Source organism: Papio anubis, chromosome 6 (assembly GCF_008728515.1).
Source record: "Papio anubis isolate 15944 chromosome 6, Panubis1.0, whole genome shotgun sequence".
In the NCBI taxonomy this organism is placed as follows: Eukaryota; Metazoa; Chordata; class Mammalia; order Primates; family Cercopithecidae; genus Papio; species Papio anubis.
The window spans coordinates 95201555-95217830 of NC_044981.1; the positions used below are offsets into that span (position 1 = coordinate 95201555).

A 16276-nucleotide genomic window follows, 5' to 3' on the forward strand; every position below is an offset into this window, starting at 1 on the left:
TGTTGCTGTGCTGCACCCATCAACTCGTCAGCACCCATCAACTCGTCATTTACATCAGGTATAACTCCCAATGCAATCCCTCCCCCCTCCCCCCTCCCCATGATAGGCCCCGGTGTGTGATGTTCCCCTTCCCGAGTCCAGGTGATCTCATTGTTCAGTTCCCACCTATGAGTGAGAACATGCGGTGTTTGGTTTTCTGTTCTTGTGATAGTTTGCTAAGAATGATGGTTTCCAGCTGCATCCATGTCCCTACAAAGGACACAAACTCATCCTTTTTTATGGCTGCATAGTATTCCATGGTGTATATGCTCCTATTTCAGGGCTAATGCTCTGCTGTTTGGAAGCTCGTGTGTGTCTTTATTATTCATTGGCTACAACTTCTATAACCTGTGAGCTTCATTTCTCAGCTGTCAGATTCTCATGTGAAACATCAGATTGGGTGAGGCCGTCTCTTCTCCAGGCCTTGGCAGCACCCACTATGTGGGGCAGTTACTGCCATGGAGTCCTCATTCAGCAACCATACTGTATGCATTGTTGCTGCCACTAAAAAAACAGGTTGGTTCCTTGCTCTCAGGAACTTAGTGCCTCACACCAGAATGACCAAGAGGGAGAGATGACATGAAGAAAAGATCATGTCAAACAAAAGACCAGCCAGCTGACTGTCCTTGGTCTCTCATCCCCTGTCCTCTCCAGGCCATTAGAGTGGGAAATGGAGAGGGGATAGAGAAGAGGGACAGATATTAGCAGTCAGATAGAAAGAGCTCCAAACTAAAAAAAAAAAAAAGACAAAAAAAAAATCGTAAATCTTGGTCTATAAATAGACGTTATTTGCATGTGAATTGGGATATAAACCATAAGCAGTTGCTTAGGTCTCAATTGCAGCAATTAGATCCATGGCCCTTGTTTTTCTCTAGAGGGGTACCCATCATTTACTGATAATGAATTATGGTAATTATATTGTGGAGACAGTGCAGGCCATTAACTGCCAATTAAAAAGAATTAAATAAAAGTGTGTCGATATTCTGAATAGTACAAAGAGAATTCTGAAGCAATTGATAAATTTATCTGGACATAAGTTACTAGGGCAATATAAATAACACATTATATTTATTATTGTCTTCTTTACTGAAAGCAACAGCATCGAAATTAAAAACAAATAGAAATTGTAAAATTTCTAACTATATAAATTATATCCCATTTTAGGTCTAATTTATCTTCAGATTTCCTGATGTCAGACTTCATGAGATTTATGTTTCTTATGATGCAAACATTTAAAATAAAATACAAAGACTTGTGATAATTTTGGCTAACATGTGTTCCATATGGTTAAAGTGGTCATATCTAATGCTCATTAATTTGAGGAATGACAAAATAAATTATGGTATTCTACACTACCACACTCAATAGGATATAGCTGTTATAAGTCATAGTTTGAAAGAATATTTAATCACATTGGGAAAAAAAGAAAGAATACTCGTGTAGAGCATGACTCTAAATTTATTTAAACATTTGTTAAAAAATTTGCAGGAACAATATGTCAAGTGATCACAGTGATCATCTATTTGGTAGTAGTATGACTGATTTTTTTACTTTACTGTTTGCATTTTCTGACAATTTTTCAAAATTTCTATTAAAACCATGCTTACCTTTTGCAATCAGAAATAACAACATATGATATGGATTCAGTAAAACTAACAAAACACAACACTATGCATGTAGGCTGCTGTGCTTGTCATTCGCTAGCCTGTCCTCAGGCCCCTTTGCCAACTGGCTTCTGATTAGGTTTGGCCAATCAGAAGCACTGGTGGGAACTGGAGAGTAAGGAGGAGAAGAGAAGCCAGAATGTAGCCCTCACTCCATGATCCAAGATACCAGTGGGGCTCCAGCTCCCACCAGGCAGCCCAGACTGCGGAGGGCTGTAAAACCTCTTTCTCCCTTTCTCCCTCCAGCTTGGGGCAGGGAGAGGAAGGTGGTGTTGGGGTGAGGGATGGGGTAGGGTGTAGAACTGGCTTCCTGCTCTTGTTAATCTCTGGGTTGCCTCACCATCCTGTCTGGCATTTAACTCTAGTTGAATTAAATTGCTATCATGAGCCAATGCCAATGGATTAGTAGTCATTTCCTGAAGCACTTTGCTGAGAAGAATTCTGAGTCCTCACACAGGACAGACCTATACAAAACAGATGCTACACAGGACAGACCTGTGTGATTAGAGATGACTGCTAAGGGTGAGAGAGTTTACAGTAGAGTCACATATTTGCCAACCCTTCCCTACACAGATAGAGTGATATAGTGGAAAGACAACTTAATTGGGAATTTTATTTTCATTTCTATGCCCTCACTCATTGTGTCGTTAGGCAAGCCACTCAACTTCTTTAGATTCCCAAGCCGGCTTAGCATATTGGCCAACTGGACCACAGATCTGAACAAATGTGGTTGCAAGGTACTCTGGCATCTAAAACATATCTGTGCAGCCAAGGGTATGGGTCAATTCCAACAAAAGTCTGTGTATGGCTGACATTTGGAATGGTAGAGGGCTGGGTCAGAGGGAGCTGTTAGTTATTATTTAATCTGGGTTGGGAAAAAAGAGACCTGTGTTCTAAAACATTTCCCATCCCTGTCAGCAACTGGAATTCTGCCATTAGACAGTATTCCTCTAGGTTAATACATTTATTAACCTCTGTTTGTAACCTCTGTTTCATGATTTCATGACTTAGTATTAATTAGTTGACCTGACAGGCAGATGAAGGCAGGAAGTGACAAAATGGGAACTCTTTATTTTTGGAGGATAGGGCACCTTTTATAGAGACTCTGCCCACTTGAAGGGAATCTATCAGTAAACAGAAGGAAGATGTGTTCAGAAGGTGGATGTGGGGGTCTGATAAAAAAAAAAGTCAGTGCCTTTATTGAAGGACAGGTGATTCCCAGGGCCTGCTGTGCCTGTGGAGAATAGTTGAGTAATGGGGTTGAGTTCATTAATCGGTCTCCTGGGAACACAAGAGGAAAATATTATAATTGGCTCAATTTTCTGCCTACCTTTTCTAAACTGGCTTCTTTTGACCTGCTACAAATTTAATGTACAACAGACTAGTGATGATCTGGCCTCATTATTTTAAAGTCACCCTCCTAATACACAAGTTGCTTCTTGCTTTTACAAAAGGCACATAGAACATCTTATTATTGAAGCTCCACCTTCCTTAAACATATTTATTTTATATATGTTTCTAGTCTTCATTTGGCAAAGTCAGAAATTGGTTCATTGCTTGCTTATGACTCTTAGTTCTATTGATGAACACTGGTTTTGATACAATTACTACCATAAAAGGAAAAGTCATTAAATCTTGTTTAAATGTTATTTATTTCTCCTTATTGTTACTGTAGTCTTAATATTTTATTTAATTCACCTGTCTGTTCAGAAAGTAACAAAAGATCATGGCAAAGCAGGGTGAAAACATTAATACAAATTGCCTTAAAATATTTAGAGAGCAATTTGCAAAATGTTGATACATTCCTAGCCAACTAACTAAATAAATAAATGTAAGTTGCTTTTAAATGACTTTTGAAAGATTAATAAAGTTTTGGCGAGCAATTTGCAAGGAAAAGTGTTAAAATCTTAGCAAAAAAATTAAAACTGTTGTTTTAATTAAAAGTTGTTCCCTATACTTTTTGAAAGATTAAAATATTTATTTTAAAAGCTCCATTAGCATTTCTTTATCTAATGTATATTCTCACGTTATGTATAAAATGATAATATGAAGAAATGATAGATTTTTCACAATAATGCAAACAAATTGGTCCATATAATGGCTCAAGTGTTTTTTTCCCCAGTTAAATGATGGTTGACTTCATGTTGAAAATCTGTTTCCATAAATCATAGCTCAGAATTTACTTTTAGAAGAGTTCACATTGCACATGTCTTCCTTTTTTTCAACTTTGTCTCTGTATAAGTAGACGGGATTAAGCTGTTATCTACTGGTATAAATTGAGGGGTCCAAGAAATTTCTCTGGCTCAAAACATCTCTTCAACAGCTTGTCACAAGGCCTGGAATCCCACACTGCAAAGGTTTTGCATATAAAAGCCACCTGTGAAAATGCAAACATTTCAGAAGGGCTAAGACCTAATAAGGACTTGGTTTTTCAATGGTGGTACCAAGGCTTTTGGGTGTAGGACACACTATATGTATCTGTAGAAGAGCAGGGCAGAAATACTGGAGGCCATGAGGGAGAGATGGAAGGAGAACTGGGCAGGTCCAACAGGCCAACAGGAGGGAGCTAGAAATATTCTCAAGTATCTGGCTATTAACTCTCTACTCAGCACTATTGCCTCTTTGAGGCTCCCTAAGAATATTTGATTACTTCCATTTTCTTTCCTGGAACTCATCTGAGCCATCTTTTTCCCCCCGCAATTGATTGTTTTTATTGTCTTTCTTGTATTATTTTTCAAATTATTCCATGAATTTAAATCTCATCTTCTCCACTAGAATATGAACTTTTTAAACAGATGCTGCTTTTTTTTTTTTGATATTTTCATACACCCTAGGGCAATGCAGGGCATGCAATAGGTATTTACTAATATATATTGAATGGACATTCTTCTAGCACTTAAAGAAAAGTTTAAAATGCTTGATATTCACAAATGGCTTTACAGGACACAATAAGGAATGCCTGAATTTATTAAGAGTAGAATCCCTATGTACTAAATAAATCTTCAGCTGTGACTGGTATAAAAAATACCATTGATCCTCTAGTTCTAACTGCAGAGAGAGCGAAAATGAAAGTTTGAGAGAGGGCTGGCTGATGAGACGCCACCCGGAGAAGTGACAAGTTATGAGTCTTCTTGGAGTGATGAGCACCATCTGCATGACCATCCTGAGGGCTCCTCTTGCTCTCAATTAAGGCTGTGAGGATTCTTTTATCTTTATGGCAAATCCAACAACTGTCTCTATAATTTTGATGACCTCTTTGTTTTCATTAGCTGTGGAGGAAATAGCCTAGAATTTGGAATAAGATCTGAGTTCAATTGCCAGGATTGCTACTTACTAGCTCTGTGATGCTGGACCAGTTATTTACTCATCTGAGCCTCTTTTCTTAAATATATAGTACTGTATATATAATAGTACTGCTACATATATAGTACTATATAATGTACTATATATAATGTACTATATATAGTGTATATATGTACTATATATATAAGTACTATATAATGCTATATAGTACTAGTATAATAATAGTACTGCTGTGCTTTTTAGTGTAGTATGTTCCACAAAAGTTTTTTGCGGTTATGTGTTAATATGATGCTGAAAACACCTATTAGGTAGTACAGGTTGGGCATCCCTAACTTGGAAATCCAAAATCTGAAATGCTCTAAAATCTGAAAGTTTTTGAGGAATAACATGACTCTTCAAGTGGAACATTCCACACCTGACCTCATGTGATGGGTTGCAGTCAAAATGCTGCTGCACAACACACAGCATTTCCAAGGGAAAAATGACCCTCCCAGCCCCCTTCAGCTGCTGTTGTTTCGCAGCTGGTGCCGGTGTTCTGGTGATGTTACTGGGCTGCTTAGTTGCCCTGAACACATTATTTTTCACTGTATTAGTGGTATTAATGGCCATATTTTTTACTGCTAAGTACCGTTGTGTGAATAAGTTTAAGAAAGTGATTGTTCATTGGTTAGATGTAAATCTGGAGTCAGGAATGATGGTGATGCCAGACAACCACAGATGTCCACATGGGTGGCAGAGAGAGTGATGACTTTACTATCTGATGGTTTGGTTTACAAAAATTTGTCTCATGCATAAAATTATTAAAATTATTACATAAAGTTACTTTCAGGCTTTGTGTATAAGGTGTAAATGAGACATAATGAATTTTGTGTTTAGACTTGGTCCCTTCTCCAGGATATCTCATTATGCATATACAAACAGTGCAAAATCCAGAAAAATCTGAAATCTGAACCACTTCTGGTCCCAAGCATTTTGGATAAGGGATATTAAACCTGCAGTCTAGGATATCTTTTATAACATATGAATATGCACAAACATTTTAAAAATGGCAATTTTAAGTATAATCAGAAACTAGGAAAAAAAGTTAACATCCTATAGTTATTAAAACTAGCAAAACTTATATGTGAAAATCAAGATAGCAAATATACCAAGTAGTCATAGGGCTTGTGTGCACTAATTCTGAATCCATTTTATCAAGTCCCTAGAAAACAAATAATCAGTTCTTATTCTCCAAGTAAAACTTTAGTCTCTACTTGAGAGGAGGGAATTACCTGAATTAGGTGAGATACGTGGTGCCCATGCAGGAGGTACTGGGGGGCAAATGTCTCTCAGTTTGGTCTATATAGGCTGGTCTACACAAAAGGGAACAGCCCACTACTTATGACTCCCTGCATCTTCTGGTGATCAGATAAAGTCTCTCTTTTGCCCAAGTGAGTAAAAGAATCTCTTTCACCTGCCTAAACAGGTCAGCTTTTTAGGATAATTCTTATTGCTGGAAAATAAAATGTTGCATTGCAGTTTCAAATCTTACCTGGACCCTACCCTTAGAGATTCTGAGTTAATGGGTCTGGGGTGAAACTACATATCAGGAGTTTTTAAAACTCCCCAGGTGATTCTAATATGCAGCTAAGACTGAGAGTCATTGCCCTAAAAATTCACTGACCCAGCAGTAAGCATTGGCCTAGGTCTTAGCATGTTGAGATTTCCAACTGAGATGTTACCTAATGCATGATGAAAGTATCTGTAGAATCTTCATTAATTATCTTAATTATCTTAAGCAAATATTTAAGAAATTGCATTTCATTAAGCAAAATGCTACAGGGGAAAGGATTCATTTAGGGAGCTTTGACTGTAGTTTCCTAAAGTACAGAAGGAAAAAAAAAGGAGCACTTACCTTATTATAGTGAATACAATGAGGATGTTGCCAACCAGTCCTGTTGAACAGATAATCCCAATCATGGAAGGGAGGATGACTGTATCTACAACACTGGCAGTTTGATAAGCAAACTCTTTATTCCAGGATTTGTTTGAAAGTTCGGCAGAGGTGTTCCAACAAGATGAGTGAAATGGATTCATTGTTCATGGACTTCCAGGGATTAAAGCTGTCAAGTAATAGGAAGTGATTTATTTAGTGAACATTCTCTCAATATAACTTCCTTTACCTAATTCAAATAATATTTTTTGGGACCTATTTTTTTAAACCAAGATTCCATGGAACACAGGATTCCAGGTTGAGTATGATTTGTCCCTGTTCATAGTAATCTCACAGATTACCATAAGAGACAGGTAAACAGCAAGTTACAGAACAACATGAGAAGCACCATGATAATCTTGGTATCTTACGACATCTTACTGTACTATATGCTTTGAGCATAGGTGATATTTACCTAGTATATACTGGTTGGTTGTTTACAGATCGCTGGTATTCTTATTGGCCTGTAGGTCTGTTCATATTGGCTAGTATTCTTGTAACACTTATGTTGTTAAATATATCCTCTCTGTCTGCTATAAAATGCATGGGATCTACTGAACTCAGATTGTTTAGAAATGGAATGGATAAGACTTCCTGATGTGATTATTGGACTATCCTGAAGCATGAGGAAGAGTTAGCTGAGCAAAGTAGAGTTGTGGGAAGGGAAAAGTGTTGTAGCCAGTGGAGGCACCATGTGCAAAGAAGTATTCAAGGAGAAATGCTCACTGCCAAAAAATAAACAAGTAAATAAAGCCAAATAGAACTAGAAAATTATTTGCTTGATCATCTGTTTTGATAAAAGACATTTTAAAAATGCCATCTAAGTCTGGTGTTTGGTAATGATAAATTGGATTACTCAGATTAATCTTCCCACTGAAAATAAAATATGCTGGACAAAATATGTGTGTGTGTATTTATATTTATGTATGTCCATGTGTGTGTATACAGCAACTTAAAAATATTCAAGGTCTGAAAAATCAATAGGCCTTCCCTGGCTGGGTTTTGAATGAGATCTTGAAAGGTAAGTGGAATATTGAAGCACCAATGCTATCTTGATTTAGAAGACATTTAGGGATGACATAGCATTTGAAGTCTGGTTCCATGTCTACAAGAAGTCCAGAGAAAAATTAGGGTCCAGGGCCTACTGAGGCTGGGGAATCTTACAGGAGATACACTCCTCTGAGCTGGAGCCTCAGGGGCTTCATGATTAAGTGTATTATATTTGGTCAGATTAAGAAAGTTCCCTTCTATTCCCAGTTCATCAGCAGGTTATTAGTTTAATATTAAAGATGGTTTTTCCATCAATTGAGAGAGTGATGTGATTTTTAAAAAATGTTCTTCATTTTCATTTGGTTCTTTTTCATGTCTGTCACGTTACTTTGATAATTGAATCTCTCCTGAAGAAAACTTTAATTATGAAATGCTGAACATTTCCCTTTCAAAACATGAAAGAATGTCCACTATTACCACTTGTCTTCAATATTGGACTTCTCTAGCACAATGAGGGAAAAAAAATAGGATGTATGAGACTTGGAGAGTAAGAAAGTCTCAGTGTTATTATTGTGCAGCTATAAGAGAATTTAGTAAGTTTGCTGGATATGAAAACAAGCCAAAAAAATTGCATTTCCATATATTTTCTACAAACCATTAGAAAAAGAAGGTTTAAAAGAGTTAACATTTAACTGTTAAAAATATATATACCTAATGCTAAACCCAGCAAAAATATGTAAGAACTCTACTGGAAAAGTTATAACATTTAACTGATGTTAAAGAACATTTGTAAATGGAGAAAAATACCAAGTTAATGAATTTGAAGACTCATTATTCTATAGATGTCAATTTCCCCCAGATTGACTTATAGATTCAATGCAATTCCAATAAAATTCCAAGTTTTATTGTCTGTGAAAGATGATAACATACTACTTCTGACATAAAAGACTAAGAATAGTAAGTAAACTCTTGAAAAAAGAGAACCAGATAGAAGGACTTAATTTATTTGATACTAAGACAAATTATAAAGATACAGTAATCTACATAGTGTGATATTTGAATAGGGATAGACAAATAGATCAAGGGAACATTAAAGAGAACATTAAAGAGAGCCCCCACACATATACATTACACTTGATACATGAAAAGATGTCACTTTAGAGAAGTGAGGAAAGAATGGACTCTTCCATAAATGATGCTGGGACAACTGCCTATCTAAATAGAAAAAAAACAATCTCACCTATATAAATATATATTATACACACATATATATGAATTCATATATGCTTACTTACACTTATATGCGCATTGATTTAAAATCTATACATACATAAAAATAAACTCCATGTGGCTTAAAAACAAATGTAAGAGGCTTTTAGAAGTGAATATAGAATATCTTTATGTCCTTGGAGTAAAAAATTTCATAAACAAGACACAGAAAACACAGATGTTTAATAAAAACCTGAAAAATTTGATTACAATGAAAAAAAATCTGTTCATTAAAAGACACCATTAAGACAGTAAAATAGGAAATTTCAGACCCTCTTTCTCCCATGGCAACACTGATTCAACAGCCATACATGGAACAATTCCTTTTGTGAGAAACCCAGAAACCAGTTAAGAAACTTTTGCATCCTAGGCAAAGGGGAAGCCAGCTACATCAAAGCCAGTAGAAGAACCTGTGGCACCCTCTTGCCATAGTATATCTCTCTGGCACAGTGCCATGTGATTGCGGGGAAACTTCCAGCTCCTGGCTTCTCCCTGGGGAGAGAGAGGAAACTGGAGCATATGTCCATTTTTCTGACTTTCAAGGGGCTTCTTTGGGGACAGGCTTTTGTCTTATCTATCTCAGCGTATTGGCAGGAAATGGCATATTCTGGATAGCTGGGGGCTCCTCAGAAAAAAAGAGCTGGGCAGTGTGCTGCTGCTCCAGAGGACCTGTGGTATAGCTGACAGAGGTCAATGCTGCTTGGCAGTCTCTTCCTTCAAGGAGAGAAGAGTGGAGCATATATGCAGTGTTCTGGCTTTTGGGGGGTTTCCAGAGGTACTGGTTTCTATGTAGTCCAAATTGGGGCACTGATGAGACCTCATGTACTCTGGATGCCTGGAAGGCCACTGGGAACACAAAAAGAGTCGGGTGGCATGCTGCTACTTTGGAGAACCTGTGGTACAAAAGATAGATAGCAATGGAGAAAGAAATTACGAGTTCCAGGAAAAAAAATTGGTAAATCTCTCTAATTAGGAACCTAGACACAGACATCCAGAGGAGACACATCCACAGAAAATGTTTGCGATGTCCCCTGAATCTGTAGCTATGCTGCTTGGTGAAGATGTTTCCCTGTTTGGAGCCAGTCTACAAAGACTGGGAGAGGTAGCTATATTGTTAAAATGTGTAGATACTAATGCAAAATTACAAGGAACACAAAGAAGCAGAGAAAATTGGCCCAATCAAATAAGCCAAGCAAGTTTTCAGAAATTGATACTAAAGAAACAGTTAGATACTAATTGCCTGACAAATAGTTCAAAATAACCACCATAAAGGTGATTGATAAACTCATCAAAACAATACAGGAACAAAATGAGAATTTCAGCAAAGGGATAGAAAATATAAAAAAGAACCAAACAGATTTTGGAGCTGAGAAATTCAAAAATTGAAATGAGGAATTCACTATAAAGTTTCAACAGCAGATTTGATCAAGCAAGAGAGAGAATCAGAAAATTTGAAGACAAGTGATTTGAAATAAAATAGGCAGAGGAGCAAAAAGACACAATAATAATAATAATGAAGGGTAAAAATGGCCTAAAAGGCTACTGGACACCATTGAAAGGATCCATATACATGTTATGGGAATCTCAGAAAAAGAAGAGAAAGAAAGGGACAGAAAGCTTATTTAAAGAAATAATGGTTGAAATCTCCCTAAATATGGGAAGGGAAATGAACACCCAGATTCAAGAAGACCAGCCTACCTCAAATAGGCTACATCCAAAGAAGTCCACAAAGGCAAGAGAAAATTTCAAAAGCAGCAAGAGAAAAATGATTCACTGTGTACAAGGGACTTCCAATACATCTGTTAGGGGATTTCTCAGCAGAAATCTTGAAAGCCAGGAGAGAGTGGGATGATATAGTCACAGTGCTGAAAGAAAAAACTGGCAACCAAGACTACTACGTCCAGCAAAAATATTCTTTGAAAATTAAAGAGAGATAAAGAGTTTTTCAGAAAACAAAAGCTCTTCAAGGAGAACTACAAACCACTGCTCAACAAAATAAAAGAGGGCACAAACAAATGGAAGAACATTCCATGCTCATGGATAGGAAGAATCAATATCGTGAAAATGGCCATACTGCCCAAGGTAATTTATAGATTCAATGCCATCCCCATCAAGCTACCAATGACTATCTTCACAGAATTGGAAAAAACTACTTTAAAGTTCATATGGAACCAAAAAAGAGCCTGCATTACCAAGACAATCCTAAACCAAAAGAACAAAGCTGGAGGCATCATGCTACCTGACTTCAAATTATACTACAAGGCTACAGTAACCAAAACATGGTACTGGTACCAAAACAGAGATATAGACCAATGGAACACAACAGAGGCCTCAAAAATAATGCCACACCTCTACAACCATCTGATCTATAACAAACCCGACAAAAACAAGCAATGGGGAAAGGATTCTCTATTTAATAAATGGTGGTGGGAAAACTGGCCATATGCAGAAAACTGAAACTGGACCCCTTCCTTACACCTTATACAAAAATTAACTCAAGATGGATTAAAGACTTAAACATAAGACCTAAAACCATAAAACCCTGGAAGAAAACCTAGGCGATATCATTCAGGACACAGACATGGGCAAAAACTTCGTGACTAAAACACCAAAAGCAATGGCAACAAAAGCCAAAATTGACAAATGGGATCTAATTAAACTAACGAGCTTCTGCACAGCAAAAGAAACTATCATCAGTGTGAACAGGCAACCTACAGAATGGGAGAAAATTTTTGCAATCTACCCATCTGACAAAGGGCTAATATACAGAATCTACAAAGAACTTAAACAATTTTACAAGAAAAAACAACAACCCCATCAAAAAGTGGGCAAAGGATATGAACATACACTTCTCAAAAGAAGAAAATAAAAGTGTTTTAGGAATGCTTTTTTTTTTCAAAAAAGTGTTTTAGGAATGCTCTTCCACTTTTTGCGGGAATGTTAATTAGTTCAACCATTGTGGAAGACAGTGTGGTGATTCTTCAAGGATCTAGAACTAGAAATACCATTTGACCCAGTGATCCCATTACTGGGTATACACCTAAAGGATTATAAATCATTCTACTATGAAGACACATGCACATGTATGTTTACTGCGGCACTATTCACAATAGCAAAGACTTGGAACTAACCCAAATGTCCATCAAGGATAGACTAGATTAAGAACTGTGGCACATATATACCATAGAATACTATGCAGCCATAAAAAAGGATAAGTTCATGTCCTTTGTGGGGACATGGATGAAGCTGGAAACCATCATTCTCAGCAAACCATCACAAGGCCAGAAAACTAAACACTGCATGTTCTCATTCATAGGTGGGAGTTGAACAGTGAGAACACAAGGACACAGGGTGGGGGACATCACACACCAGGGCCTGTTGGGGGCTGGGGGCTGGGGGAGGGATAGCATGAGGAGAAATACCTAATGTAAATGTCGAGTTGATGGGTGCAGCAAACCAACATGGCATATGCATACCTATGTAACAAACCTGCACATTGTACACATGTACCCTAGAACTTAAAGTATAATAACAAAAAAATTAGGAAAATCATGTCAAGTATCTTTTCCAACCACAATGGAATGAAATCTATGACAGGAAAACTAGCATGAATTTATTTTTTCTTCCTCACAATTTCACAGAGAGATTTTTTTCTCATGGTATATCATATCAAACTCAGCATATGATTTTTAAAATTTCTTTATTAAGTAAAAATCTTTTACCTTTTCACTTAAAGCACTTTATAGCTTTGCTTTGGCATATCCAAATTGCCAGCATTACTAGTCTTGTGCTTTGGGTCTGTTGTTAAGTAAAATAAGGATTGCTTGAACACAAGGACTGCTATACTGTGACAGTTAGTCTGATAACTGAGACAGCTACTAAGTGACTAGCAGGCAGGTAGCATATGCAGCGAGGTTATGGTAGACAAAGGGATTAATCATGTCTTGGGAGAAATGAAGTTAGATAGTATGAGATTTCACTGTGTTCCAGTAATGGTGCTCAATTTAAAACTTACATATTGTTTATTTTGGAAATTTCTATTTATTAGTTTCTAACTGTGGTTGACCACAGGTAACTAAAATCTTGAAAAGTGAAACCACAGATAAGGAAGGGATAGTGTATGGTCAACTGATCTTCAACAAGGGTACCAAAGTATACAATGGGAAGAGGATAGACTTTTCAACAAATGATGTTGAAAAATCTGGGTATCTACATGCAAAGGAATGAAATTGGACCCTTATCTTTCACTACACACAAAAATTAACTCAAAATAGTTTAAAGACTTAAATGTATGACCAGAAATGGTAAAACTCCTAGAAGAAAACATAGGGGAAATCTTCATGACATTGGTTTTGACAATAATTTCTTGGATGTGACATCAAAAACACAGGTAAGAAAAGCAAAAATAGATAACGAGTCTACCTTGAACTAAAAAGCTTCTGAACAGCAAAGGAAACAACAGAGTCTAACTACATCTGACAGACTGGGAGAAAAATTTGCAAACCACAATTCTGATAAATGGTTAATATCCAAAATATAGAAGGAACTCCTATAACTTAATATGGATAGCAAATAAGCAAATAACTCAATTTAAAAAATGGGCAAGTAACCTGAACAGACATTTATCCAAAGAAGACATAGAAATGGCCAACAGATACAGGAAAAGATGCTCAATGTCACTAATCAGGGAAATACAAATAAAAACCACAATGAGCTATCACCTCATCCCTGTTAGGATGACCATTACTAACAAACAATAAAAACATACAAATGACAATTTAAAAAAGTGACAAAACAAAAAACCCAGAAAATAAGTATTGAGGATGTGGAAAAATTGGAACTCTTGTGTACTGTTGGTAGGAATGTAAAATAGCGTAGCCACTATGGAAAACAGTGTGGAGGTTCCTCAAGTCAACAGATAGAAACCACCTTAATGAACACTGATAGATAAATGTATAAACAAAGTTTACACATACAATGGAATATTATTCAGCCATAAAATTAAGGGAATTCTGTCATATGCCACAATATGAATGAACCTTGAGGGCATGATAATGAGTGAAGTCAGTCAGTCACAGAAGGAAAGATGCCATATGATTTCACTTGCATGAAGTATCTAAATTAATCAAACTTATTGAAGCCAAAAGTAGAATGGTGGTTGCCAGGGGCTGGAGGATGAGGAAATGGAGAATTGTTGAATAAGTATAAAGTTTCAATCATGCAAAGTGAAAACAGTTTAGGTCTTTGCTGTAAAATACTGTGTTTATAGTTCCTAATACTGTACTGTTCATTTATCAGTTTGTTTGGGGGTGGTTATCATGTTATAGTTTTCTTTTTAATCATAATAAGAAATGCATGTAGAGGACAAAAATGAATGTTTGAGAAATGATGCAGCGTTTAGTGGTTCATGTTCTAGGTGGAATATTCCATTCAATGTCCTATTGGTAAACTATGTTTGCAAAAAATAAAAAATAACATGGGAATTAAAAAAAAGACACCATTAAGAAAGCCAAAAGTCAAGTCTCAGAGTGAAGATATTTCTAAGACATATAACCAACAAAAGGCTCTTGATCAAAATATATAAACTATCTATATGAATCTATAAAAAAAGATAGGAAGCCTACAGAAAAATGGCAAGTGACTTCAGTAGGCATTTATAAAATAGGTATCCGGCTGGTGAATAAACATATTTAAAAGGTATTTAATTTCATTGAAGATAGGGAAAAGGCAAATTAAAAGCACAAGTGGATACCTTTGCTTAACTATCAGATTGGTAAAAATATTCATGTCTAACAGTTCTAAGTGTTGCAGCCACAGAAACTCCCACCACTGGTGGCAGTATAAATGGATATATCACTCTGGAAAACAAGGAGGCATTATTGAAGTTGAGTAGCTACATATTGCTGCATGACCCAGAATCTTCCCCTTAGGTGGGATATACCTAAAGATACACAAGTTTATATGTACCAGGATATGTGCTCCAGAATGTTTACAGAAATATTCATTTAAAATGCCTTAAACTGAATGTATTAGTCTGTTATCACAATGCTATGAAGAAATGCCCCAAACTGGGTAATTTATAAAGGAAAGAGGTTTAGTTGACTCACAATTCTGCATTGCTGAGGAAGCCTCAGGAAACTTACAGTCATAGCAGAAGGCAAAGGAGAAGCAGGCATCTTCTTCACAGGGTAGCAGGACGGAGTGAGAACAAGCAGGAGAAATGCCACATGCTTATAAAACCATCAGACCTCCTGAGACTCACTCACTATCATGAGAACAGCATGGGGAAAACTGCCCCTATGACTCAATTACTTCCACCCTTGTTCTGGCCCTTGGCACATGGGGATTATGGAGATTACAACTCAAGACGAGATTTTGGGTGGGATACAGCCAAATTATATAACTGAAATTAACCAAATGTCCATTTACAATGGAATGGATTGTGATATATTCACACAATGAAATACTATATAGCACCGATGGGAACAGATTCTAGGTACACACAGCAACATGGATGGATCTAAAATCATAAGGAAGGGCAAAAAGCAGAAATTCATATGTATGATTCCATTTTTATAGAATAAAAAACAAGGCAAAATGAATTTATATTATAGGGATACATATAATGATGGTAAAAATATAAAGAAAAGCAAAGAAGTGATAACTGCAAATGTCAGATTGTTGGCCACCTCTGAAGAGAGAGCAACTTGTGATTGGTAAGTGGTTCAGAGGGACCCTGATGAGCCAAAAACGTTCTGGCTTTCTTGTCCTTGATAGCCAGTGTTTTCTGTATGGTTCTGCAGGTTATAATAACAGTAAAAGTATTGTTAAAAAACCAGTCTAACATCTGACCATACGGTTCCAAGGCAATAATCTAACTCTCTGTTCTCTCCTTTATTAATGCTTAGTCTTAATTTTCTGCCACTGCTCTGTTTTACTTTCCAAATTGATTATTTCAAATTTTAAAAATCATCTAATATGATGTTAACTTTGATTGTGGTTCTGTTATACGAAAATTTAATGCCAAAGTGTTTACAAA

At 36.6% G+C, this 16276-nt stretch overlaps 1 protein-coding gene across 5 annotated transcripts in view; it reads right to left on the reverse strand.

The window, feature by feature from the left end:
• Positions 1 to 16276, reverse strand: part of MCHR2 (melanin concentrating hormone receptor 2) — a 67285-nt gene that overhangs the window by 23715 nt on the left and 27294 nt on the right. For all 5 annotated transcript variants that reach the window (XM_003897948.4, XM_031667321.1, XM_009205732.4 and 2 more), the window contains one exon: positions 6901 to 7108. In XM_003897948.4, the coding sequence (XP_003897997.2) occupies positions 6901 to 7082 (182 nt within the window). In that variant the 5' untranslated portion in view covers positions 7083 to 7108. The remainder of the gene's footprint in view (positions 1 to 6900; positions 7109 to 16276) is intronic.